At 47.4% G+C, this 26,950-nt stretch overlaps 2 protein-coding genes and 1 long non-coding RNA gene across 6 annotated transcripts in view; all 3 read right to left on the minus strand.

Moving 5' to 3' along the window:
• ACVR1C (activin A receptor type 1C) overlaps window positions 1-26,950 on the minus strand; it is a 59,269-nt gene that overhangs the window by 24,997 nt on the left and 7,322 nt on the right. Inside the window, exon 2 of one of the 2 annotated variants that reach the window (XM_075757395.1) lies at window positions 5,066-5,181. In XM_075757395.1, coding sequence (XP_075613510.1) covers window positions 5,066-5,138 — 73 coding nt within the window. In that variant the 5' untranslated portion in view covers window positions 5,139-5,181. Of the gene's footprint in view, window positions 1-2,828; window positions 3,162-5,065; window positions 5,182-26,950 lie in introns of those variants that run through there. The other variant, XM_075757396.1, reaches the window with a different exon arrangement.
• On the minus strand, window positions 981-2,837 carry LOC142602410 (uncharacterized). Its single transcript, XR_012836216.1, has 2 exons — window positions 2,581-2,837; window positions 981-2,129 (listed from the first exon to the last, which is right to left on the minus strand). It is a non-coding gene; the product is annotated as an uncharacterized LOC142602410 (long non-coding RNA).
• ACVR1 (activin A receptor type 1) overlaps window positions 22,210-26,950 on the minus strand; it is a 66,346-nt gene continuing 61,605 nt past the window's right edge. For all 3 annotated transcript variants that reach the window (XM_075757392.1, XM_075757394.1, XM_075757393.1), the window contains 2 exons: window positions 24,401-24,531; window positions 22,210-23,478 (listed from right to left, as the gene is read on the minus strand). In XM_075757392.1, the coding sequence (XP_075613507.1) occupies window positions 23,344-23,478; window positions 24,401-24,531 (266 nt within the window). In that variant the 3' untranslated portion in view covers window positions 22,210-23,343. The remainder of the gene's footprint in view (window positions 23,479-24,400; window positions 24,532-26,950) is intronic.

Genomic DNA, 26,950 nt, shown 5'->3' on the forward strand with positions numbered 1-26,950 from the left:
AACAGCCCGTTCTGCCGCCTGGGATCGGTTCCCGTCACCCCTTCCCAAGGGCACAGGAGAAGTGAAAGAGTTACGGGACCGACGGCACGGGGGACTGGACAGTGACTCAGAAACTGGCCTCTTTCACGCAAAGGGGAAGATACGGGGAGATAGGAAAGTTTTATGAAGAAATCACAGGTCATATTGAGAAGGCGAATGGGATCAGCTACTCACCATACCAGCATTAACTGAGCAGGGAAATGGCAACAAAACCCAGAGAAAATATTTTTGTTGGAATAAGCTGTCAAAGGACGTTTGCTAACCTCTCATTAGCTTCAAACAGACGAGGTATCCTTTGAAAAGTTATGCTTTATGAAACTTAAGCTATGCAGCAAAGCACTACGCGTGCAAGAATTTTGTGAAATACAGCCTACAGATAAAGCTGAGGAAGAATCTGCTGGTGTCAGTCTATAAGGTGCTGAAGGAGGATCCAGTCTGAGGACGAGGGTACAAAGTCCGTGGGGAGGCGGCTGCAATAAGCTGGTGCTGACAGCATTCACTGACCCGCAGTCTGAAATGGTTTGCATCAAAAAGAATCCCTAGCATGAAAGCTGAATACAGCCAACACCCGAAAACAACCTGACAAGGTGTTTTACACTCAGGCAATCGCACCGACTGCCTTTGCTGCTGCTGCCACGCAGCTCCCCGCTAGCGAAACGCAGACTGTTGCACAAAAGGTACGTGCTGCGGGAGAATGACATTTGACTTTGAAGATGGAAATTTGAATGGTTTAGAACTACCGTACTAAGACCACCAAAGTATTCCAAAACAACAGTTAGAAACCAAAAATATCCCCTTTTAATTAACTGTCACTGGTTTTGCCCCAGTATATGTCAGACTGAGAACGTACTGCTGGAGAAGCGAGAGGGACGTGAGCTCTGCAAACACTGCTCTGATTACCTAGAATCAGCTGTCCCGGTAAACATGGAATCAAGAAAATATTGACTTTTTAAATGTACTTTATTTATTTTTGCCACCACCAAATGTAAGATGAACCAAGAACAGAAAGATAAAGTGCCGACTGCGTGCTGGCAGTTGGACAAGACGATCGTTGTAGGCCCCTTCCAACTGAACTATTCTCTTCTGTAAGAAAAACTTCACTTGCAAAGACCATTTATTCAGGAAAAAAAGCATTCCGGAGGCTCCACCCGGCAGTGGAAGGCAGCCGGCTCCGAACGAGGGCCGGCACAGGCAGCCGCACAGCCGCGGTTACATCCCTCGCTTCAGCACTAAGGCAGGGGCAGGATCCTCACACCGTGGGGACACCGGGATCGCGGCGTCGCTGAAAGCGCTCGGGACGGGACAGGACACGACGTGTGCGAAAGCAACGAGAGCTGCCAGCCTCCCTCGCAGCGACCTGCCCAGATTCATCTACGCACGCCCAAAGTTGCCGGGGGTGGAGGGGCGTCCCCCCCCCAACAGGTATTCACAGCATCTAAATCAGGCATTCAACCTGGGCTTCAATCAGGACTTTGTTCTCTGCGCAACAACGAGAGAACATCCAGGATAATCCTGAGCCTAACAGCACTTGAGGCACAAGAGAGGAAATTGCATTTTTGAGCTGGGATGGAGTTATTAGCTAAGTATCTCTTCCCTATCATCCGCTCACTGCTCAACGCTTTCATGTCAGGCTTTTATTAATTACCAAGTTATCAGAACCTTCAGAGCAAGGCACAAGCTGAATTTCTAGCCTACAAAAATAAGCGTGGAAAAAAGCCCTGAGCCTATCCCTCCCAGCGCCTGATAGAAGAATACGGTGATGAACTACAGCTCTGAGGGGCTGCAGCACCACGTCCCAGACCCCTTTGTTCAGGGATTTTTGCTGAAAGCTCCGACACCTCAATGCTGTAACCCAGAACCACAGACAGACGTCAGCAAACGCTCCAACGCAACCCCGGGTGAATCAACAGGCACGTCCGACGGCTCGCTCCGTCCTGGGAGAGGGAGGGACGGCTGCGCTGCATCACAACACGCGCGGACAGCGACCGTACCGCTCTCATTCCTGCGGTGCCCTCCAAAAGTGACAAGATACCCTGGCCAGATTACAGCCGAGAATGATCATTTGGGAGCAATTGGTAAGGATCCAGAGCCTACTCCAAAAAAGCAGAATTAAATTACACCCACTCACCCCACATACAGTCTTTTATCTGTACGAATTATAGGCAGACACCCTGGTAGCTCATGGAGTCAGGCCATTAAGTGCTCATAGTTCTCATCCACGTTGTTTCATTAAAGCCTTTTTATTATTAAAGCTTTTTACTAAAAGCTAGGAAAACAGAGCTTCAGTGACCCACAGAAATGAGAAGATAGCATCATACTGATAATTTGCTACATAGCGGTGAATTAAACTGTTTAATGAAGTACAACTGCTTTGCTACTGTAGTACTTCTTACCAAGGACATGTTATTTTGGTGCTTGACAACACAGAGGCTTTTCAGTATTACCAGTTAATAAGGACTAAGCAAACAGAATTATTAAGCTGGAATGAAGATGCTTTTTGCACAACGTGGCTCTCTGGAGCTGCGAGCGACACACACTTACATGAACGTGCAGTGGCTGGGTCACAGCTTTGTGTGCAGGCAACAGCCACGGCCGTGCGTGTTACGTACCTCGGACTTTTATTCCGAGTTCACACCCTATACGAAACACTGGAATAAGCACTGTGTGCTAAAAATTCAGACTTAAGACTCACAGGGCATTTTCAGCCACGGTTTATAACTCAATACAAGGATATTATACAATATGAAAAAGACAAGAAGACAAAGTTGTTTGAACACAGTACTACTCACGTAGCAAGAGTCCAGTTTTATGCTATTTTCATACATTTATCCTGATGTAGCAGTTTTCAATAGCAATCTATTTTTCTTCTCATTTTTGAACAGAAAGTTTACGTTATACCTGGCTGTGAGCAGCAGTTGCTCATGTGTGTGCTCTCCACTCTGCCTTCAGCTACACGAACCAGCGGTACTCCCCGTTACGGCGGAGATCCACACATGCCACTGCACAGCAACTTGTTTTACCGTACAGACAGGCATCTTTGCTGCGCATCAGAGAACTTAGGGCTTCTGTGGGTTGCTTTTTGAAGGATTAAAATGCATTTATGTGGGAAACAAACTCTCACAAACTTAGAGTGCGTCTAAAGGCTCTCTTAAGAAACACAAAACGTAATTCAGTGGTGAGCGCTACGAGAGGCTCGCATGCCACCGTCACGTACAGCAACACGTTTCCTTACTGCAATCCACACCCTCAGCTCCTGTGTGTTTAGAAACGCGGGCAGCACACTCTGCTTCCCTGCAGTAACACTGTGAAGCATATGGAGAGTATGCAAAGCTTTTAATTCAACACAGACGAAGGCGACATAGGACAAAGGTGGTGGGGCCGGGGCGGGTGGGAGAAGCAATTTTGAGAAGCCCACATGAGGAAAGCAGATAGGAAACAGTAGGACCGTTCACCACGTGGGCAGCAAAATACTTTTTCTCTTAATCCTGTCAATATTCCTGAATACTGAGGCACAATGGAAGTTCCTCGGGAGACCTCCGCCGCCCAGCACAGCATCTTCAAACTCGCGTGGGGGGGAAGTTTACCAGAGCATGCTTAGTCGTGTATCTTGATCAGACAGGTTTGTGGTGGAGTATGACAGATGTAGCGTTGATTAGGCAGAAGCACAGCTAAATACATGACACTAAACAACAATCAAGACCTGAAGACCCTTTCTAGGTACGTGTAACTCCCCTTGGTGCCCCCTCTAAAGAGCTGTAAGGGTGAAGAGGACGTGTGCTCATCCTGGACCATGTGCACACACACCGTTCCTGATCCAGGCTCTGAAAAAGAGAGCTGACGGGGTAAGAAAAAGAGAGGACAATGCTATTGCAACTTAAGAGAACAAAGCAACGCAAGATTGTTTTACATAAATGTAAATCAAAGCCGATGAGTTGGTGTATCGGTCTCCAGAGAGAATTGGTAATAGCCACAGCGTGGGTGATGCTTCAGTTCAAGCATACTGAGGAAAAGGAGAGTAGCACGGGGTTGCCTATTTCTGTGGTTCACTTCCAAACTTAAATAGCAAACCTAGACAAACAAGGAGAAGCGCTCAGAGAAATCAGGTTTTACCCCCCTTGAAGGTAACAAGGATTTACCAGATGCACAATACTATACAGAAGTGCTCCAAGCACCAACAGCTGAGCTCTGCTGCTCCTCCTTTTCCAACAGGAGGGATTGCAGGAGCACTTTGCTGTGGGAGTGGGCACAGTCCTTCCTTTCAGCTTGGGGCTGTGCCCACCCCTCGCTGCGAGAGCGTAACGAGCATCGCACCAAGAAACTCCTGCGGTGAAAACGCCCAGAGAACAGTAGATTGGAGCAAACCTAACAGAAAAATGTTAAACTGATCTATTCTACAGCGCCTTGCTTCACCTTAAAGATAACTGCTGGTTCACGGAGCCTTATTTGAAAGCACAGGTTTAGTTTGCAGAGGAGAGGTGGAGGAGAACGAACGTTTCGTACCACCTGCTGTGCGGGAGAAGAACCCGCAGCCCCCAGCTCCGAGCCTGCCCCCCCCCCTCCCGCGGTACGAGGGGCCCCGCCACGACCGACCGGCTCTGCCCGAGCGGCTGCCTGCGAGCGGGGGGTGCGGGGGGTGCGGGCCGAACCCCCGCCGGGATCTGCCGGTGCCGCCGATAAACCCCAACGGGCGGGGAACCGCAACGGCCGGGCCGGGACCAGCTCGGCGCCGGGCAGTAAATCCCAGCTGACCTATTTCTCCTGTATACATGCTGATCATAATTAAATGCATTAAGCTCCTTAACCTCCCGAGAAACAACGCTGACCCCGGGCGGGCGGGCACAGCTGTCGGAGCGCCGGGCGTCCCGAGGAAGGGGCGGGGGGGGGTGTCGGGGTGGGGGGGGGTGTCCGGGCGGGGGGTCCCGGTGCTCGGCGCCCCCACCCCCGCCCCGCGCGGTCCCGCATCCCGGATGGCGGCGGCACGCAGGGCGCTCCCGGTGCCGCTCCCCGCTCCCGCCGCCCGCCCTACCTGCGCACAGCGAGACGGCGGCGCCCAGCAGCGGCAGGGCCACCCGCAGCGCGGAGCTGGGCGCCCGCCACATGGCCGCGCACCGGCGGCGGGGCCGGGGCCGGGTCCTGCTGCTGCTGCTGCTGCCGGGTCCCCGCCGCCGCCGGCAGCTGCCCGGGCCGCGCCGCCGCCGGCAGCTATAGCGGTGCGGGGAGGGGCCCCGCCCGGCTCCGCCCGCCCGCACTCACCTTCCCCGCCCGGGCAGGGCCCGCGGGACGGGGCGGGGGACGGGGACGGGGCCGGGGCCGCGCCGCCCGGGAGCCTCCGCAGCGCCCCGGCCCCTCCGCCCCTGCCCTGCCCTCCCCGCCGCGGGCTGCCGGCCAGGCTCTGCCTCCCCCCGCCGAAGCGCCCTGGGCACCGGCGGGCACCCGAGAGCGGAGCGGGGAGCCTCGGGCCGAGCCCCGAGCCGGCGGCGGGGGCAGGGAGAGCGGCACCGGGCTGTGCCGGGCCCCGGAGCCCCCCCCCCCCGCCTCTGCCGGCGGGTCCCCGCTCCCGCAGCCGGGCTGAGCGAGGGGAGGGCGGCGGCCGCAGGTGGGCACCGGGTCGGAGCTCAGCTCGGCAGCCGCCGCGGTTCATCGCTACACCCTCGGGGAGGTTTTCGCTGCAGATACACATAAACCTAGCCCGAAATAGGACTTCTCCTCCTGCGTTTCCAAATACCTGTCGGTGGGTTTTGGCACGTTTCCCGTGGTTGCTCCATCAGGCTATGCCAAGTTTTCCACATACGGCAAAATTATCAAGTGTTTTCAGCGTTTCTTCAATGCCTTGTTATGATCTATTCCCTATCGAGACCCTCCAAAACCCCACCATCTCCTTACAGCCCCGATAGCACGAGCAGCCCAAAAGCTCTCACACGCTACAAACCACCACGGCGGGTTTTAACGCCGTCGTGCCACTGTAACCCAGAAGCCTCAGTAGTACTTAGGGGTATCACCATAAAAGTCGACTAAATTTGAATCAAGATATAACCAAGTCCATTCTAAAAGTGGCAGAGGAGCAGACTATGTAGTCTAAATCAGGAAAGCATTGCACATGCTCCATTTCTCTGTATTTGTTTTAAGGTAAAAATACTACCGAAAGCCCGGTTTCCCACACATTGTTAGATGCATCTCTAGATTTTTATTGCTGCCATGAAATACTTTACTATTATTATGACATCTCTATTAAGCCTTCTAGACTTCCCTAGACAGTAATTTCCTAGCAGTAATTTCCAGGTTTTGAATACTGATATTCGTGACATTTGTCAAATCAGCCTTTTGCAGCCTACCTTGTTCTACCTGGTGTTTCCAAATGCGCTGGCAGAGGTTCCATAACTGTGTTAAAATGCCTGGGAAAAAAAAGAAATCATCACTGTCTGTTGATTTTATTAATGTAATTTTCCTGAAGCGTTTATTCAGGTTACAACACTGGTCATATTCACCAGGTCTTTACTAGCTCCTAATCCCAGATGTTTCCCCGCTGCAGGATCACAGCTCATCCCCCCACTGACTCGCTCACAGCTGCTCCCATGCACTGTTTGAGCTAGCACGGTTCCAAAGGCCTCTTCCAAGGCAATTATAGTTAAGGAGTTTCAGCAAGGTCCTGGGATTTGGGAATTCAATGCATTCCAATGCTTTGCTGCCAACGTTAGAAAATTAATTTAGGACTCGGTTCAGTTAAGAGTCTGATGCTGTGGAATGGAGACCCAAATAACCTGAATGAAAACTGGCCAAAAGTAAACATGAAGTGCGTGGAGGTGCTGATGCTCCCGCTCCATCCCTCAGAGCTCGGGCACCACGGTGAGGCATCCCTACTGCCTTGGGTTCCAGAGCCTTGGATCCTCCTGCATAACCTGCTTTTGAAAAATTAAGCAGATCTAACTAAATTCTTTTAAAATATCCCAGAGAAGGAGTGCTCAACTGTGTACAAATAAAATCAGCGATGGAAGCCTTCCATCCCTGCAGCTGAAAACGCTATTCCGGCTCCCAGGGAAGAGCCCGGACCAGCTGACGGTTGGCGCAGCCAAGGGCTCGCTGCTCTCTCCCGGGAGAGGTGCATCCAAGGGAGGTGCCTTCCAGGGAGCCAGGAAGGAAGAGAACGCCACACCACACGCAGCGACGGGAGTACGACTGCCTGCCGCAGCGGCTGCGCGTGCACTTGGACGCAGACCAAAGGGAAGTTACCTGGGGTCAGGGACGAAGAGCCAGCATCCCCTTGTCCCCCGGCTGCAGAGACGCGTGGTCTTTTCTCTTCCCTTTCTCTCCTCCACGAGCACCCGTCTGCCCACCGTGCTGACCCAAAGGACGAGGGCTGCCAGCTCAAAATGATCCAGCTCACGATCCAGCAAACCAAACTCAGCACGGTGGTGTTTTTGCTTTGGTGTTGTGGGTTCATTCCGCAAATTTTATTACGTGTTGATCTCAACTAATGTGCTCAAATTAATATTATTCGCTCTGTCCTTCTGCATTACTCTTTCACAAGCAAAAGTCATTTGACTAAATGTATTTAAAGAGAAAATGAATTAACCTATACCAAGACACAAATACAGCAAAGATGAAATCCAAATAGTCTAGGATTAAGTAGCAGCTAAATAAGAAAAAAAAAAAAATGCTGCTCTCATACAACCTTTTTTAATTGTCATCCAAATATATTCAAGGAAGGTATTCAGAACTTCCATGTCACCTCATCATCAGTTAAATGCAATGGGAATTACTACAGCTTATTACAATTCAGTCCAACCTGTTGAGTGTTTCATAGCAAACACTATAGGTATATGCAATATACTGAAATATAACACAGCAGCATATACTGGAGGGTGTCCCTGCCCACGGCAGGGGGTTGGAACTAGATGATCTTTTAGGTCCCTTCCAACCCAAACCATTCTATGATTCTGTGATTAGATACGTTACTGCTTTATAAATAATGAGAGCAATTAGAAAATACATGCCAAGGTCTAATTAAAAAAAAAAAAAAAAAAAGAGGCAGGTTTGGGTGTCAAAGCAATAAAATAATAGAGGAAAAATTTGCAACTCCCTCCCTTCTGAAAGCATAGAGTTAGTAACTGCTTCCTGACCTGTTAAGCCGTATATCACTTCCACGTAGATCCTAGCTTGCTCGTGGGACCGCCGTGAGAGAATGTCAAAATCCTTCACCAACATCTGGCTACCGCTCATCTTTCTGACAAAATGAGATAAACATAGCACTGTTCTTGGCAAATCCATTTATTCTTTCTTTCCTTTTCAAGACTTAAAAATAATTTACTTTATTTACTCGGTGCTACTAGAAAGTGTAAATATATTTCATTCAGGCTCATCTCTGGTTCGCAGCATGTAATTATTACTTCTGCTTTTTTCTTTGATGGAAGACATAGAATTAGGAATTATGAAATTAAAGTAGTTAAGGTTTTCTTCAGTTTAAAAAAAAAATCTGTAGAAAACGTTTGCTCACATTTTACAGAAGTGATGAAGAAAACAGTATTTCCTGTGCTTGTCAAGAAGAATCAAAGTTTATAGAAAGAAGTTTGCAGCACACATACTTGCAAAAAATAGTTCTTAATAAAACGTCATTTCTGTCTTTAAATAAACATTTCTGATTAAAAAATTATTAGCTATTTATTTTAATAGCATCCTCAAAATGTACTTTTTATCTCACTACATAAAAGGGAAGAGCTTTTGTTCTACAATTTTCCATTTTCGTTACAAATATTGAAAGGGCCCAGCAGGACGAATGTTCCGTACCTCCCCCCTTCCAGTGTACTAACGGAGCAGAGCCTAGTGATTTACTGTGTGCCCTTTCCCTATATGATGATGTGCCCTTTCCCTGTACGGCATAGCCTTTGGAAAACCTATTGCATAAACTCACTTTCAAGCAGGTGATGGAGCCAAACTCTTCTCTTCCCTAGCGATGGGACCATTACACTTGGCACCTGAATGCTGGAGAGGACTGATGAAATCTATAGAAACATATATACTCATCGTGACCAGGTGTACCAGTGATGATAATTTCAGCTACATATTTCAGCGTGACCCCGACACTGCCGGCGTACGAGTTCACCGTGTTTGGAGGCCTGTCCGATCGTCCACTGACGCTCTTGCACACAGCGAGCGGGTGTACCGTGTACCAGACTCTTCGGGAGCAGCACGGCTCAGTCCGCCCATGTGCCGGACGCCCTGGAAGCGCGTGGCACCGCCTGCGCCCTGCTACGATTCCCAGGAACATCGTTAGAGCAGGTGAGAGAACCACGCCAGCGCTAAAAGCCAAAGTCTCAGCCGGAGATGGGGGAGCACGGCGAGCAAGGGGGCTTTGTCGCTGCAGCTGCGGGTAAACCAGGCTGTCCCTGAATTGTACGGAGGTCCTCGCTTCCGCCGGCTTCGGCTGGAGTGGATTCGTTAAGCGACAGCGGTGCACAAAGCCCAGGGAGCACCCGGCTCTGCCCGCCGGGGGTGGCCGTGGCCAGCAGGACCCTGCCCCTCCTGCACCCCCTGCCCTGCCCCGGGCACCCACAGCCCCCGCCGGCTCCCCGGCCGTTCCTGGGCGGCTCGGCCACGTGCACGTGTTCTGTCCCATCCCGGGAGCGTGGCCCTGGAAGGGAGAACGGGAACGCTGACTATCAACTCCCAATTACTACCACCCTCGTCGTTTGTTCCTGGCCCATTGCTGGCGGTCTGGGCTGCTCGCTTCGGTCGTCTCTCTGAAGCGCAGCACACCGTGGAAGAGCATGCTCCATGTTCTCATCAGCAGTGCCGAAATCAGACTCCATTTGTCCTAATTAGTTTGTCCTTAGTACACCACAGGTTTTATTAAGTGAAATTTGTGAATGTTAATGTTTTTTAGTTTGATTTTCAGAAAGGCAAAGTGCCTGACCTCGCATTGAAGTCAATGGGAGCCGAGGTTATAAATAGCTAAAAACACTCGTCTTTGTGTACCACCGACAACAAATTACAGGATTTGTATCGGGCGGAGATCGGAGATTTGGTATCGTTAACCCTCGCACTTCCATCACACAGATACAGGGCAGCTACTAAATCCTCTAAACAGGACAATGCAGAACCATGAATTTTGAAATGAAAACTATGAAGATCGCAATCTAGTTTTCTGTTCCTGCCCCCCCACCCCACCCCAACAGGTTTTAGCTGCATCTACATTATTCCTTGAGTAATACAGATACTGAGGGCTTTTTCAAGCACTATTTTGCTCTACATCCTGGCTTTTGGGTTGGGGTTTTTTTTTTTAGTATCTCCTTTCCCTCTCACAGCCACTATCATAATTGCATTTTTTTTCTTGAGAATCCAGAATATATTAACACTGAAATTCTGAAACTCTCCCACAATAAGTCTGCTATTTTAATTATGTGTTGTAGCAACCTTAATCCCTTCCCTTACTATTCCTCCCTTCCCCACCGTCCCTATTAACATAGGTGCATGAGTTTATCTTGTGGTTAAACAGATCTAGTCCAAGAAAGGCTACGTACAATTAACATGGTATTAGATAAAAAAGTCTGATCAAATCTCTACTCCTTCCAAAAAAAAAAAAAAAAAGAGGGCTGCTCTAGAATACATTGCCAAGCAGATGAATATACAACGAGCACCCTAGAAACTCAAAGAATAAAATTCTTTTTCATGTATATTATTATTACATACAGGTTATTTGCCACCAGTCAGTGGGTTTGGTTGTGGCACTCTTAGGCACAGAGATAAGGGTATGAAGTGGCTTATTACTACAGAGTTACGGTACATTATTCAGCTGCCAAGTTCCACATGACTTCTCCCTTGTAAATCTGATGGCAACCTCTATCAATACCTATTTCCTGTTTGGATCAAAGCTAAGCAAAAACATCAGGCTGAGATGATGCACAAGGATTACAAGATTGTTTTCCAACTACATCAATGAAGCAGTACTGTTGCATAGTTTGTTACTCATGAGGAACTACATGAGTAACTGGGTATCACACGACTATAAACCCCAGAATCTCCATTTTCAGAGTACCTTGGCCATGTGTGGAAGGGTGCCTCAGGCGTGCTGGGGGGTGCAAGTGCTGCCCTCTCTTTGTCTCACGCCAGTTTTTGAATCACAGATTGGTGGGGGTTGGAAGGGACCTCTAGAGATCATCTAGTCCAACCCCCTGCTAGAGCAGGATCACCCAGAGCAGGTCGCACGGGATGGCGTCCAGTCCACTTTTACCTTTGGTTGCAATTCCTTTGTAGTCAGGCTGCAAGGGATCTCTGACTTTGTACCCTGGACTCTTGCCATACAGAGACAGTAGCCTGATGGAAACCACAGGGGACTGTTGGCGCCCAGCAGAGGACATCACGCTGCTGCGCCGTCTGTCACCACAGGAGCAGCAGCTGCTGCTGCTGATGCAACAAGACAAGTGACGAGCAGCAGAGCCGAAGGAAGAGCTGTACGTGCGTGGAAGTGCAGTAGCTCTGACTTCAGAAGTTCTGTCCCTAGCCAGGATAACCCCATCCTCCCAGTTATTGCACAGAAGAGTGAACATAGCTCAATCCTTGAGCAGCACAAGCTTGCCCAAAATTGAAGATTAATTGAATCCTTACCACCTCCAGGCTTCCTGTCTGCTGACAGTTCTCATCTCAACTTCTTTTTCTTTCCCCCAGCAATCTCCTATCTCCCATTCAATATAACAGTTTTAGGGTGAGGAGATTCACATAAAATTCTCTCACCTGAATAGACTCCGTTTCAGAACATTTTTACCTTCACGTCTTGACGACACCTGGATGGGCAGATTTGCATCAGGAGCAGCAGACACAAGTGGACAGTAACTAAAACCAAAATAATTTTGAAAAGGAAGTGCTTGCATAAGAAATTCTGCTTACAGTTAAATTGTAACTTTTTGGCCTGAAAATAATATTTTTTTAAAAACTGAACATGCGACTAGCCCAGACACACCCCGCCAACGCCCCTCCAAGGACAGAAGTGCATCCCATGACGACACCCGTTACGCACTGCTCTGCGGCGGGCTTTGCAGAAGGGGGGTGTGCGGGCAACTGTTTGAGAAGCCCCTTCCCTGGCTCCCCCTCTGCCCCTTGCGGTATTTCTCCTTGCGCAGAACCGGCTGAACGTTAATTGAGCGCTGTGTTTTCTTTCCAAGAGCCTCAGAGCGCTCACACGGTGGGGGTTATTGCTAACTACAGTCAAGGATGCAAAAAGTTGAAAATTTTGCCAAGGAAAACTGTTCACTAGAAATTATGTTTCATCTTCTATCATGATGCCAACTTTGTTCCAAGGTAACGTGTATAACATCAGCGCTGTGGAACCCCGCACAAGAGACGGTAAATTACCTTTAATACGCGGCTGACAAATTACGTGAAAACACTTATTAAAACATCCCATAGATTTTTTTTTTATTATTTTTGGGGGGGCAAACCAAGCAATCTTTCTCTTTTTTTGGTTGGAGTTATGATAGATAACTGAGGAAGCATTAAGGCAAGCAAGTTTCGGTGAAATATATATACTTACAATCTTGTTCCACTAAAGCGGAATTGAAGAGAATTTATCCATCTGAATGTACATCCACCAGTTTGAACAAGTAGGACGTTGTGTCGCATCTATCCAACCCCTGCTAAGAGATTATATTATACATGTTATTTTACACTATTTAGATATGTATATAGTTTGAAAACCCTGGTCTTATTCATATCGTGAACACTGGGAGTGAAGAAATACCATGACAAATTGATTCACTTGCTAATCAGCACATCTCGTCCTAAGGGATTTCAAACCACTCCATGAACAGCGGCCACCCGACCATCAAAGGCTGGACGCATCCTGTCAGCGTCTGGGGACTTAAGCAGAGGCGGCTTCATTTTAGAAGAGGTTTGCTGAGCTCAGGACAAGATGCCAGACATCCAGGAACCAGCACTTCTGGCCCAAGTAAGATATCCTGGGTGGGACAGGAGGCCTAATCCTCCAGCAGATACGACGCGGAGGAGAACAGAGGGGCAGGAAAATCCTCGCTAAAGCTGGCGCCAGGCACAAGCCTGCCCTGCTCCTCTGGACAACGTTTGTCCCATGGTTTCAAACAAATGTTTCATCAATAAAAGACAAGTTTGAACACCAACAAGTTACCAGTTTGGAGACACAAGTCCTCTATATAAATATCTGACTCAAAGTGTCTCCTCGTCGTTTGGGATTACGTATGGGATTTCAGTTCTTCAAAGTGTTAGAGAATCCTGGTGGGGTGATGGGCTGATAGACTGATTAATTCAAATGACTGAAGACTTGTTTATGAAAAGCGATGGTGTAGAAACTTGCATGGCAAAGCTGGAGGAGTTTATGTGGGACCTCAATACACATCTATTAGAAAACAGAAATTTTAAGGCTTGTTGACACAAATCAATCCATATCACTCAGAATATGGATATTGGCAGTATATTTAAATATCTGACGAGTTTTTTTGTCCCCCAACCCCCCATTTATATTTGCATTTATGAAAGAAGAGTAGCATGTCAGAGTACTAATCATCGTGCTCTATCATACCTATCAGGTCAAATGCTCTGTCCAGCTTTTCCATACATCACACGGCAACGTGGTCGGTGTTACCTATTTTAAACAAGGCCCCATTTGCATGAGTTAATACTGATAATACTGTGTGTCTTCAAAACACACTTGAGACCTTTTGTTTCCATTTAGGCCATTAAAAACTAATTATCTGGGCACTTCAAATGCTATTATATTTTGTACTATATGTCATCTGTGAAACTTGGAACAATGCATTTCAAATTGGCTGTTGGGTCTTCACCTCCTACTTCAATAGGTTTCATGTAAATAAATGTCATTATAACTATTATTGATACAGAATTACAAGCTGCTTACATTTTAAAATTGTTTAGAAACTGAGTTTAAAACCAAAAAAACCCACCCCAAACGACAGAACCCTTTCGTACTCTCTCAACGTTCTCTATTGGTTTGCCTCCAGCCCTCAACCTCAGCCACTGCGTAGGAAGTTCCTTTTGTCTCCAACCTTCAGCAGGCCTTTGACACACCAAGCACCACGAAAAACAAAAGAGTTGGAGGAAAGTACAGGTTACTACAGTATGTAAGCAAGGCCATTACTAAAGCAAAAAAAAAAAAAAACCACATTTAAATGCCTTTTCACAAAGCTCATGCTCTGAACGTTGGCCTTTTTTTGTCTTTCAAAGATGACCAACATTGCTTAACTCTACAGCCATGGATTTGGTGAACTGTTTGAGATGCAGTAAGAGTAGCAAATACAACCTGCATTTAAATTTGAGTAATTTAAAAGCAGAATTCTCTGTGTTTATTGGTACAGAGTAAGAACAAAAGTGAGTGCCCTCCCTCCTCCTGCCCCGTGCCACAGTTGGGGTTTGCTGGTGCGGGTGGCAGAAGCAGCTCCTGCTGAAACCATCTGAGCTGAGGCAGAAGTCTCTGTGAACGAGCCGGGTGGAAACTGCCCGGCACTTCAGGAACCACCAAGAAGCAGAGTCGAGGGCAGAGTGCCAGCCACTCCCTCCCTCCTGGGTTTCTAGAGCATTCACGATTCGCAGGTTTGGGTCCCCAGTTATCCGTGATCGCTGAGCTTTCACCCTTTGTCTCCAATCTTCATCAGGCCTTTGACACACCAAATGCCAGTGAAAAAACAAAAGAGCAACAAAACAGGGGATGGAGGAAAAAACCCACCACACTTCAAGGCTACTGTGAGGCAAATGTGCTCCCAAGTTTGATGTTTGCATGGTTCGCAGCAGGACAGAAATAGCGTATCCTGGGGATTTAAGAGTCTTTGGAAATGGGTAACACCATAAAAACGTTTGCCAACTGGAAGTACTTCCAGGGTTGGCTGGAAAACAAGAATTTTGTGTTGTAATTTGTTTTGCTCCACATCAGGACAAAACTAAGACCTATCGAAATTTTGTGCAGGCAAAACAAAACGAAGTACATCGACATCCCAGAACAGCCAGCAGGTCAGTAGTTACCACGCACCTTGGTCCTCCACATCCCAGTTCAGCATCCTAACTACAGAGCTGTCCTGCAGTCTGTCTGTCTCCCACTGCGTTCATCCAGAAATGCTACAAAACCTCCCAAAAATTGTCATCAGAATGATACATTTCTGCAAAAACATTATACTGTTGACCACGGCAATCAGAAAAAGAGTAAAAACAATTCCCAAACTGTTCCAAGAACTATTTTACAACTCTTTAGTCACCACCCCCCCAACACTGCTTTCTACAGCTCTGAAATCTATTAAACAGTAGCCCATAAATCTATCAAAAAGCTCATATTGATCTGCCTTTTTGATGAGGAGGGTAATAACGGAACTTCTCGGAACATTTTAGCATCATTCAGACATGAAAAGTGCCCGAGGAGTGAGCATTAGTGTAATTAAAAAGTTAATTCTCTAATGGGACTGCCTCCTCCGCTCCTTACCTCTGTTCTTGAGACGACTGGCAGCGTCCCCTCCCTTGCCATCCCAGCGCCGATGGTGCCATCTCCTCCTCATCCACTCTTCCTTTCCTCCTCCCGCCATGCTGCCGGTGCCAAGACAGCAGTCACTGCAGGGGAGATGGCGGCAGAGCCCGAGCAGGATGAAGCTGCCGACGTGGGCGCTTGGTCCTGGCTCCTCTTTGTTGCCTTCGGCAGCATCAAGCGCGAAGCGTAAACTAAGTCCAGGCCAACTTCTTAGCTTGCGCTCTGCTTCGTGCCCCGCCTAACGCACTACGGACATGTCCTTCCGTCCGCTGACCCCCAGCGAAAAGCACAAGCAGTGACCACTGCTCAGAGGACCACCGTTGCTGGAGATGTTCCCGAAACTGTGTCCTCCCCAGCCACCTCTATAGCGGTGCGGACAAGAACGCACCATTTCACTCCTCCCTTCGCTTCCTAACGCTAATGCTGGGCTTTGGGTCAGGCTGTACTGCCCATCAGGGCTTTTATTTTTACGGGGAGCTCCTGGTGTCCCATTTTGGAACCATCTCCTGGGCAGCCAGGTGAGAGGAGATTCACCAGGAACAGCGAAAGGAAAACCGAGCCATCCGCTGGCACCTGCTGGAAACCGCCAAAGGGACAGGGGGGAGGAGAAGAGGAAAGGGCCGGGGCCCTTGCCCTAAAGGCTTCTATTTTCAGTCAGGATGCTTATAAACCAGAGCAGAAGACACTAAGAAAACTGAATTCTGTGAAGCTTCTTGGGCAATTTTTTAAAAAGGTGCTTGCAGAGAAAATACAATTTAAGATTATCTCATTTCAGTGAATGATTAGAAACAGTAAAATACTTTTTTTTTTTTTTTTTTTACTGTTATCAATGTTCTTTCTCCTAATGAAGATGGGTAGTTGTGTATTTTAAATTCACACTCATTACAAGAGACTTGACATAGTAAATTTGTCAGTCTTTGGCTTGCTTCCAGCGTAAGGTGAAAAGCGATCATTTGAACCCTAGCCACGGTCTCGATCCTTGCTATACAGTTCAGGCATTACGCTGTCTAAAGCGTACGGTCAGTGCTTGAACGCCTGTCAGCAAACACTAGTGCTTGTGTTCCACATTCCTTAAACAGCTCACGTGTATGACAAATATTAAACTATTTTTAACTGCAATAAAGATTGCAAGATCCACATACAGCAAATTATCAGAGAAGGATCAATGGGCAGACAGAAGGCATTACTTTTCACTCCTTATTTTGCAACTCCTTTGCACACCTAGTTATGGTAAGCTTTTCCTCGCTAGCAGTTCCACTGTTCTTATAAACTGCTCTCTAGACCTTTCAATTTCCTCCTTTTTATCACTCATATTAAAAGGTACGTTCTCTTTATTGGAGGAAGACAACGTAACAAGATGGCTGGGTTTGCAAGTCTTTAGAATAAAGTTCCTGGCTGGCATCCAACAGTTCGCTATCCCCCACCTTCGGCAGGTATCGTGTTTTAAGGCTCCAGGTTTCCCAGGAGAACACTCCACGAACGAGGAGGGATCTATGCCGCGAGTCTGTGTCGGCACGCGGAGCCCGACCAGCAGCTCGGCCCCAGAGTCCCACGCCCTGCGAGTTACCGCCACAGGCTGAAACGCTCTTGCTGCGGTTAAGAGATTAGAAAAACATGGAAACCAGGTAAAATCCTCAAGTAACTCCCGGGGCTAGATCTTGATTTTTCACCTCAACACTGTCGAGAGATGAAAATCGCAGCAGAAAGAAGCAACCATGAAGCGCAGCGTGGACTGCAGAACGGACCTGAACGCAGCGCAGCACTCTCACCAGCGTGCTCTGCCTCCTCCTCCCTTTCCTCGAGCACCGCCTGCCCGCAGCTCAGACTGCGCTCGCTCCTTCTACACGCCCTGAAAGCCACCAAAAAAACCAAGCAACAAACACCAAACGCAACCAAAAACCCAAACCCTTAAAACTCTCAGATGCCTACAGGAAGAAGAAAAAATACAGGTGTTGAAGCTGAATGCAGCAGCAGCTTTTCATTGTCAGAAAGGAACAGATTTTAGCATAGTAACAAACACGCGGAGTTGCTAAAACTGATGCTGGTATCTGAAAGTTGTTGATTTTAGGAGTTCAGAGCTGCTGTGACAGCGAAGCCTTCCGTCGCTGCACTGGGAAAGGTGGTCAGCGTTTTGGCAGGGACTGCAGTAGGAAAGACAAATTAGTAATTGTTGACGTTAGGTAATTTTTAAATCCGTCTCCCATCAGCTGCTTCCCCAGTCACGCAGTTCACCCAGACGAAAGCACCCAGACACAAAGCCCTGGGCGTGCTTTGCAGTGTGCGCTGAAGCCCCCCGAGAGGCGACCGCCCGGCAGGGAGGAGGACGGAGCAGCTCTTCCAGGACGCTCGCCCCTCTCCACCCGGGAGCACGGCACGGCAGCAGCAGCCCCCTCCGCCTGGTGTAACCCGCCTTGTGCCAGGGCTGGGGAAGCACAGCCCGTGGGGCTGCACCGTGCTGCGGGCCCGGCCAGGCTATGGAACGTTTTGGCCAGAACAAGCAGAGGTATTTGTTGGGTCCGTACGTACGGAGAGCCCCGAGGAGCTGCGCCAGGCTGCAGGACAGGACAGGACCACCAGCTCTCGTGCTGCTCTGCCAGGGCTACGCCCCCAGGTTTAGACGTTGCTGGGACAAACGCCACCGCGCACAGAGCAACATGGCGACGACTGTGGTGAAAAGGGGCACACCTCGGGGTCTGGCGTTTTGTTGGGTTTGGTTGGTTTGGGTTTCGGTTTTTTTAATCCCAACAACTAAGTCTTCTCCCAAGGCCGAGAGCCGGCAGGCACTTTGGTGTGCCGTGTCACAGCCCACCATCCCCAAGAGGACCACGCGCCTGCACCCCGGCTGGTACCGAACAGGTCGACCCAGTGAGCAGGAGTCCCAAACCCCTTGGAAGATCCCTGTTGCAGACTTCACACAGCTCTCCACCACGCAGGATCCGGAGGCAGCGAGAGGAGTCCATAACCAGTGAGAAAGCGCACGTTGCACAGAGATGGTCCCAGCTTCTCCTCCACGAGCGCCAGAGGTCCCTTGTGCAGCCTCTTCCACTGTGAGGGGCCGAGACTGAGGTAAACCGTGTGCAGCTACGCTCTGCTTTTCCTGGCACGCTTTGGCATGTGTGCTTGAACCAAGAAACCATGCCGAGACTAGAAGTGTGGTGGGTTTTTCCTTCCCGCTGGGGATAAAGCAAATGCGCTATTCCCAGGTGAGAGCATCTGTCACAGTAAATCATTAACTCTACATTTGATAAAATGCTTACTTTTCCCACACAAATCTTAGCTTTAAAATGTAAAAATGTGTTTGAGAAAGATTTAACGTCTATCTATATAAACAGAACAGCACCTGTAACATCTTTGTTTCCCTTCTCCAATGCCAAGGCTGACCTTTTTGCACAGCAGATATTTCACCCTGCAGGGAAGAGAATTCCTCCTTGTCCATCCTTATCAAAATAGTTTAATCCAGGTAAATAAAAACATTTTGGAAGGCCTGATATGGATTTTTCATGGAAAATTCCAGCACCAAAGGCACCCAAGGAGAGTTACAGACAAGCGGAAGGAAGCCTTCAGTGGCTTCCGTACAGCAGCACTAACACGAGTCGCCGGCCTCGGGCTGCTGTAGGCAGCTGCCCCCAGGACACCAGTCCAAGCGCAACATACTCCTAACGAGTAACGAACAAGCCTTCTGCATATGAAAAAAGAGAAATCCAAACAAAAGCAGCAACCTGCCCCCCCCCCCGATCTCAAGAACCTCTGTGTTTTGCCTCGCCTTCCTCCTAGGTGGCTGTACCTATCAACGGGATAGCGGAACCAGACAGACGGTGCTACTCGTGCGCTGATGTGCCATTTTATTTATTTTGTACCCGCAGGGCCTCCTCTCCGTAGGGCTCTGATATATGGCCAGGCACTGTTTGAACAGCGCAGATCCATATTGGCTGTGTGCAGTGCAAATCTGCCAGACGCGTGAATAATTCAACTATGGAACTGCTTGTGCCATCTCCATAGTAATAAATGCAGCGACGGCCTTAATGCAGCAGATTATATACAAGCATTCCAAATCTCTTTAGAAGATTAGATTTTATGGGGGTACTAGAGGAACATTAATAAACACGCTGGAAAAACAGCGCGGGGGCAGCAGCGTTATCATCACCACATCACCGGGAAACTCCCCCCCACTGCCCAAGCCCTGACACCATGAGGGGAAAAGCCACAACAAGTTTTCTCCTGTGACGGTCCAGATGCTTGGAAATGAGGTTAAACACCACAGACAATCCTTCACTGGCTATCACCGAGTTTTTCCTCCTCTGCTCCCAGGTGCACCAGGCGGGCAGTTCAGAACGCCGCCATCTCCGCTGCGTTTTCAATGCGTGGACCCTGACTATCCTCAGTAGCAGCTACACATTAGGAAAGCACGGTGCTGGGTGACTTCTCTCTAAGACAAGGGATAAGAAATTACTTCTTACGATTATTTTCCACTGAATTTTCTTGATTAAGTTTGCCAACAGTTACCTAATTAAAAAAAAAATTAGTTGACATTTCAAACAGCTCAGTCAAAGCTTGGACCAAAAATACTTCATTAACATGAATGTGTATTTTGTTTAAAATAATGCCTGGATGTTTTGATATGCAAAAGGAAGCTACTAGCAGCAGCACCAATAAAAATGAGCTTGTCTACCATGGCGATGAGTGCCTCGGAGTCCTGGCACTGGCCAGACTTCCTTACCCTGCCAGCACCTTGCTTGGATCATCTTCTTTACCTCACATGGGATAAATGGGCGATTACTGGGTGGGGTGTTTTTCCAGTCTGTGTTTTTATCCTTTAGTTGGTTATCCCTGCTTTATAGACAGGGAGAGCCCAGACTCCGGTTTTGACTCGTGCTCAAGTCCCTAGCGAAGCCCGTATCCAAACTCGGCAGTGGCCGGTGGTTCCAGAGCCCAGCCCTGGAGAACCGTGCGCTTCCTTCCCGCAGGCCCCGCGGCATCCCAGCTGGCCCTAGCACAGCTAACAGACCGGCACCCAGCGCTGCGGTTAGAAAACTCAGATCTTCACAGACAGCAGAGTAAACCGCTGCAGAGCACACGGAGCTGTTTCCAACCTGAAGTCACGTCGTTCTTCTACGCACACAGCACTTTTCAGGAGATGCTACAGCTCAAAGAAGAGATGGATCAAGTATTTAACACGACCATCTTCCCTAACATCTAGTAAGATGCCACAACTCGGTATGTTAGCCTTTGAGAAAGGCACTGCAAATTCAGCCAACACGGCCAGAACGGTTATTAATCATCAGCATGACGGATTGCCTCTCTCCTCCAACACCTGTACTGGAAAATGCTAGAGATGTGAAAACTCAAAGTAGAAAACCTAACCAGCCACTTCAAACTCGCACTGTGCACTGAGCTTCCCCCCCAGCTCTGTCTCGGTCCGTCCCCTCTCGCCCTCCGCTGTCCAGACATCCCCGGCTGTCCTCATCTCCGAGCGCTGCAGCAGCCCGAGACCTCCACAAGCAGGTTGCATCACTTCCTTTTGTTTTAAATACTGACGTTTGTTCCATCGTGCAAGTACATGGGAAAGAAATACGTATGTGCGTGCACCTAGAACTAAAGAGCTTCAGGCAATACTCTCTATCAGGAACTGTTGCTAACACAGCTACGCATTTTGCAGTTGTAACTGTCAGCAGTTACTTCCACTCCTATAGCATCTTCAGTCCAATGGACCGGTTCGCTCGAGTCTCTGCTGAAATACTGTCCCTCCTGTTATTTAAGTTATTTAAGTTAGCCCAGCAGGCATCACACACACAAACCAGTTTAATGCAAACTGGAATGCATTCAGGCAACTGAGCCTTTCTTTGACTAACAATAAAACTGATCAGATCCTGCTTTTCCTATGGTTTTTGCAGCACTGGATCTGCTTGGATTCGCATCAAGTGTAATTAAGAGACCTAGCAACTGGTACCAATTCAGTCTGCTCTGCAGAGCTACCGCACTGCGCAGTCTCTTAGCCCCACGCAGTACCTACCCCACAAACTCGGCTGTTATTTCTACACTAGGAATGTAGAGAAAGAAAGGCACGCCACTTGGCTGGAGCAGGGCAAGGAAGACTGGAGCTGAGAAGGAAAAGTTAGAGAAACAGGAGATCAGAATCTGGCAGAGTTAACGCACAAAAGGGAACCTCAGAGAAATTTTTTAACCCAGAGAGGAAGCATGTCCAAATGGCTAATTACTATCCAGGTCCTTAGATTACTTGGAGGATTTCAAGCCCATGAATAAAGGGGTTCTTTTCCAAGGATGAAAGGGCACTGTCACTTCCGAGTTCCTCTTCCACGTGGCATAACAAGTAAGATGAAAGTATCAAGAGGTACAGGCAGAGAAAACAGTTCTCTGGGTACAAAGCTGAATTCTTCCCCTGAGGCTAGGGGATAACGTACCTCCTCCTGCGAGACGTGCTCTGGGCGGTTTGCATGGACACAGCTCACGTCATGGCCAAAGAGAGTACACCAGTTCCCTGCTGTGCTATTTTGGGATCCAGTTCAGCGCAGGAAAGACACAGCCAGACAAACAACCGTTAACAGCCTCAGCACCTTGGTGTTCCACCCAGGACTGACCGGGACCAACGCTATCCACCTGCGAGACACCCGCTGCTGCTCTGGTATACCTCTGTACTAACAGGCAGGAAGAGAACTAAAACACTCTTTTGTTTGACTTGAAAACATTCTATTTAATTTATACAAATAACTACTAAATAGAAAAAGTAGATTAAAACAAAATAGTTATTTTTCTGGCAGAGTTTAAATGCATATTATATAGCTTAGAAGAAATAAAATGCATTTTCCCCACAGCATCCATGACCTAAAATTCTAGTTAATTCCTCCATTGCTTTCCTTTTCTAGATCAGTAAGATACTAGACACAATGTCATGTGGGTAATGGCTATATATATGTTCCGTATTTGAACTGAAAATATGTTACAGACCACACACCTACAAATGTGAAGCACTTAAAATGTGGCTATCGAGTTGTAATATGACAATACAGAAAACAATTTATGTTTCAGGTTATATTGTGTTACAAAAACATCTGTGTAAGAAATCATGAAAGAGGCCACATAAAAATAAGCTTTAACTTTATGCACTTATTTTACAGTTTAAAAAACTGGCAAGTGCACTAGTAATAAATAATTTGCAAGTTTTGTATAAACGAGAAATTCCTAATGTTCAGCATTATTGTAAACATCAGTACACATGTAAAATGCAGCTAAAATCTGACAGTTACATTTTCAGTTTACCAAATTCATTTCCTATTCAGGCATAGATCAATGTAGTGTACAGCCAATCATATTTTTGGCAAGTCATGTCATTAAAATTAACAGTGACAGTGCAAGTAAGGAATGCAAAGAATTCCTAGTGCAATAAAGAAGAGAAGCACAGGCAATATTGCTGATTAAAATTTACCACTTCCATGTGTTTGCCCTGGGAGTGATTAGGAGAATTAAAAAAAAAAAAAAGAAAAAGAAAAAAAGCTGTTCAAAGCCATTATTTAATGCCCTGATCTTGTCTTAGGATTTCTCTGTCTTCCTTCAGGCCACTACCTTTGCAACAGTACATCCAGCATGAGTCCTTATAGCTTGACCATTTGTGAAATGCCCGTCGTAGTCACTGAGCAAAGTCCGTCCGGTTCCGATGTCTCGATGTCTCCAAACAGATGGCTTGGTAAGAACTTCTGCCTCTATAAGTAGCCACATGGGGACCAATCATATAAACTGTCTGGCCAGACTACTTCTGAACCAGACAAATGCCTTCCTATCAGGAGAGCACCACGAGAAGAAGGTCAACAGTCAGCTTTCAGTTTATCTAAGGAATTGTCAATTTTGGTCAAAGTCTTTTTGATTCGCAGGGCTGTTAGTCTCGCTGATGGATTTTGATACCAGCATTCTTTCATCAACTTGGCAAGAGATGTTAATGTCTGGGAAAAGAATAAAACACAAAACACACATGTAAGGACACAATCACAAGCCAAGAAAGCACTAGATTGGGTTAAGCACTAACACAATGAGGTTTTATTGTCTCATTAGTACTCAATTTTCAGTCTATAGAGAGCTTACTGTTGTCTATCAACTATACAGCTTTCACGCCTTGAAAAAAACCCAGGTTTGATAAACTGGTTAAACTAAGAGAATAACCAGACAATGGGCTGACTGGAGTGACAAACTAGCGTAATTTTTAACAATGGAGTTTAGTCGGTTTTTCTAATTAAGGAAAGACTCCACAGAATATCTTTTCAATGAAACAGACTGCAAGATCAATGAAGGAAGCCAGAGAAGGCACAGATTTTCTGTCTGTGATTTCATCATGTCCAGCGCAGCTTTCAACGGCTGGGATTCACTGGTGGCTCGTGTGGCAACACAGGTCACGGTCACCAAAACCTTGTAGGTGGGACCTCTTGCTCTCGCTGGCCCCATACAGACTCCAACCCACCTCCATAGCGTCGGTAATAAGGAACAAACAGCCGGTACTCTGTCCTAAATCTGCGTGCGTGTAAGCCACAGGAAGGCCTACACAGGCTACCCTGCCCTTCAAGACGTTTCCCCTTGGAGGGAGGACAAGAACATAGGAAGGGCAGCTTTAAAGTAGTTACTGTTAAATCACGCTGCTAAAAGGCTAATCTGGGAAGCCCTCAGACTTAACAGTCAGAAGTTTGCTCCTGGTGTTTTCTTCCTGCTCCAAGACAAAGGTCCATGCCAGCATGCTTCTGAAATCTGTACTGGGTCGTGCTCCTGACAAGCAGCATCGAGACCGTTTCAGTTTCAAGTGACAACTGAAAATAACTTCCACGACTGTTTCAAAAGAAGAAAGGGCAGCTCGCATCTTCCAGCACACCCACTTACAGGGTCTGAGAACCATCTGTTGGGAATGTTCGGCCTTTGCTGGTCTACACAGACCACTTTTCTCATGTCTTCAAAACTGGGATCGTTGGGAACCAAGTCATAAAATGGTGGTTTATAGTCTTCCACAATACCTAGTAAGACACAAGAAAGGCATTATTTAATGACCATGCCAGTGAAACACTATTTCTGCACAGAGAGAGGACCCAGCCATCTAAGTACCACAAAAATATTTTAAAAGTTAACATCACAGTGTCAAGCAGCCGTTAAACAGAATAGCACTTACTACCATAGGAACAGCTTCTTCTACCCAAAATGTTAATTAATTGGTTCATGTTACAATTCCACAAAATAAGAACTACATCCATTTTGCAGATGCTTGGCCGAAGTGACGAGAAATAAATTCACTTGCCAAAAGGCCATCTTTTATAATGCACGGAGGTTTACTGACTACCACAAAACTGGGATTTCTACTAGCAAATGTAAAAAATTAAGGTCTGCATTGTGGTTTTAATAGGTTTACCACACACTTTGCATGGTTTTATGATTCCCGAAAGAGTCCAATAAGCATGTCAGCATCTACAGACCCTCACGCTGGCACTTCAAATACTTTTATTTCTTGTTATTAAAATAGTAAATACTTAGGATAATTGGCACCACATGCCACCACAAAGCCAAACACCCGAGAGCCTGTGGCACCCAGTGTCTGAATGCATTTTCCAGGATTCATTGGGAAAGTGAGTTAATGCGTGTGCTCCCACAACTCGTCACCCAGCTTACAGAACACTGGCAGGCTAAAAAGCCTTTTGCCTACTCTAAGGCATGTGTGCAGCACTGAGTTTCATCAGTGGATTAAGCTCACAAATGATCTATAGGGAGTTCAACTTTCTTAGGAAGCCAATTTAAAAACTGGTGTTCAAAGGCAGGCATTTGGGTCAGCAGCTTGAAAAAACAGTGAGCAAATGAGGCCCTCTACGTACAATAGAAATGTGGGCAGAACAATCTTAAAACTGCTTTTTAGCAGACTGGCAGCTGTCCCACAGTCAGACATACATGAAATCCCAGAGAATTTCTGTTGCTTTGGATATACTGAAGTTGAAAAGAGGTTCTCAAGCTTTGCTACAGTGGTTGGATTTAGTTTTCTCGTTCTATAGGTGATGAAGATCATAGTCCCATAGATCCTTTGTAAAAATCTGTAAATCCCTATCTGCAATGACTAGTCGAAAAGGGAAACGGTCTTCAGGAAATTACAGCTCCCTTTGAAAATAGTAGGACAGTTCAAAGAACCGGCTACCCGAGCACGTTACCGTAACAAAGCACTGAGCAGACTGCAGGGTTTGCCCTATGGTATTCTGACACGGATGCAGGAGGACAGACCGTATTACATGCTGCATCAAGAAGCATCAGCCACCCACCCTCCTCCTCCGAGCAATTCCTAAGTGCATACACCAAACATCACCCACAGGGCTGAACCCTTGTTTTTACACTCCTCCTGCTTCCTCCCAGAACACAGAATAACATTTATTGTGAGAACTAAGAGTAGAAAAACCTCTTGTGTATCTACATTGTCTACATTTCCATTTCAGATAAAGCAGTGGCTTCATACAAGTCAAATGCAGAGCTGCATCATATGGCTCTGAAAACGTTTCCAGAGTCATCAGGGTATATCAGATGAACTTTACCACTAAAACAGAGAGTCTGGCTCTAATTTACTATTTTCACATGGTCTTTCCAAAGTGTAGGGTATATAACTGGCTATTTCAGCTAAGACATACAGTAATACATATGAAATGAACTTTTACTCCAACAGAGTGCTTCTAGAGCACGCTGGTACGCAGCCAAACATCACCGACCCCGTGGGACCACCGCTGGCTCCGCAGCAGCCCATCAGCGGTGCCAGCAAGCCACTGCAACCTCTCGCCCACACCGCCCCGCTCGCAAAACCGTCACTGAACTGTGACACGCTTCCCTCGCACACTGCCCCGGGACAGCGAGCCTGCCGCTCGCTGCGGGGGACGCCCCGGGGCATTCAGCCGACCTGCAGCTTGCTGCTTTCTGGACAGTTTTAAGACGACTTCTGTAATTTACAATATATTGTACTTTTTTCCCCTGGGGTTGCTGGCTTTTTGGTACTCAAATCAACTAGAACTCTCTCACACACACACTAGTGTTTTCTTCACCTTTATTCCTCGTTACTTTAATGTCAGCTTGTCCTATGCACGCATGAATCTACCCACTGGAGCAAAGCAGCATCTACACAAACACCTAAGCAACAGACCCAGCCTCGCAGATAGAACGATGACCACACACAGGGGTGGCTTTGAGCAGTACCCATCTGTCAGCCTCTGGTGTCACTTTAATATTGAACACAATCACGGGACCAGGAATGACAGTGAAGGGTCCCAAGGAACACAACTGCAAGTGCCAGGTACCGATGAAGGAAAGACGCATGGCACTGTACACTAGGAAGGGGGCACATTCAAAAGCAGTGAACAACCGCTCTACAGGGAACAAGCACTGGTCTAAAGAGAGTGAAATACTGATTTGGGGGTT

Source organism: Balearica regulorum, chromosome 6 (genome assembly GCF_011004875.1).
Source record: "Balearica regulorum gibbericeps isolate bBalReg1 chromosome 6, bBalReg1.pri, whole genome shotgun sequence".
NCBI classification, from domain to species: Eukaryota; Metazoa; Chordata; class Aves; order Gruiformes; family Gruidae; genus Balearica; species Balearica regulorum.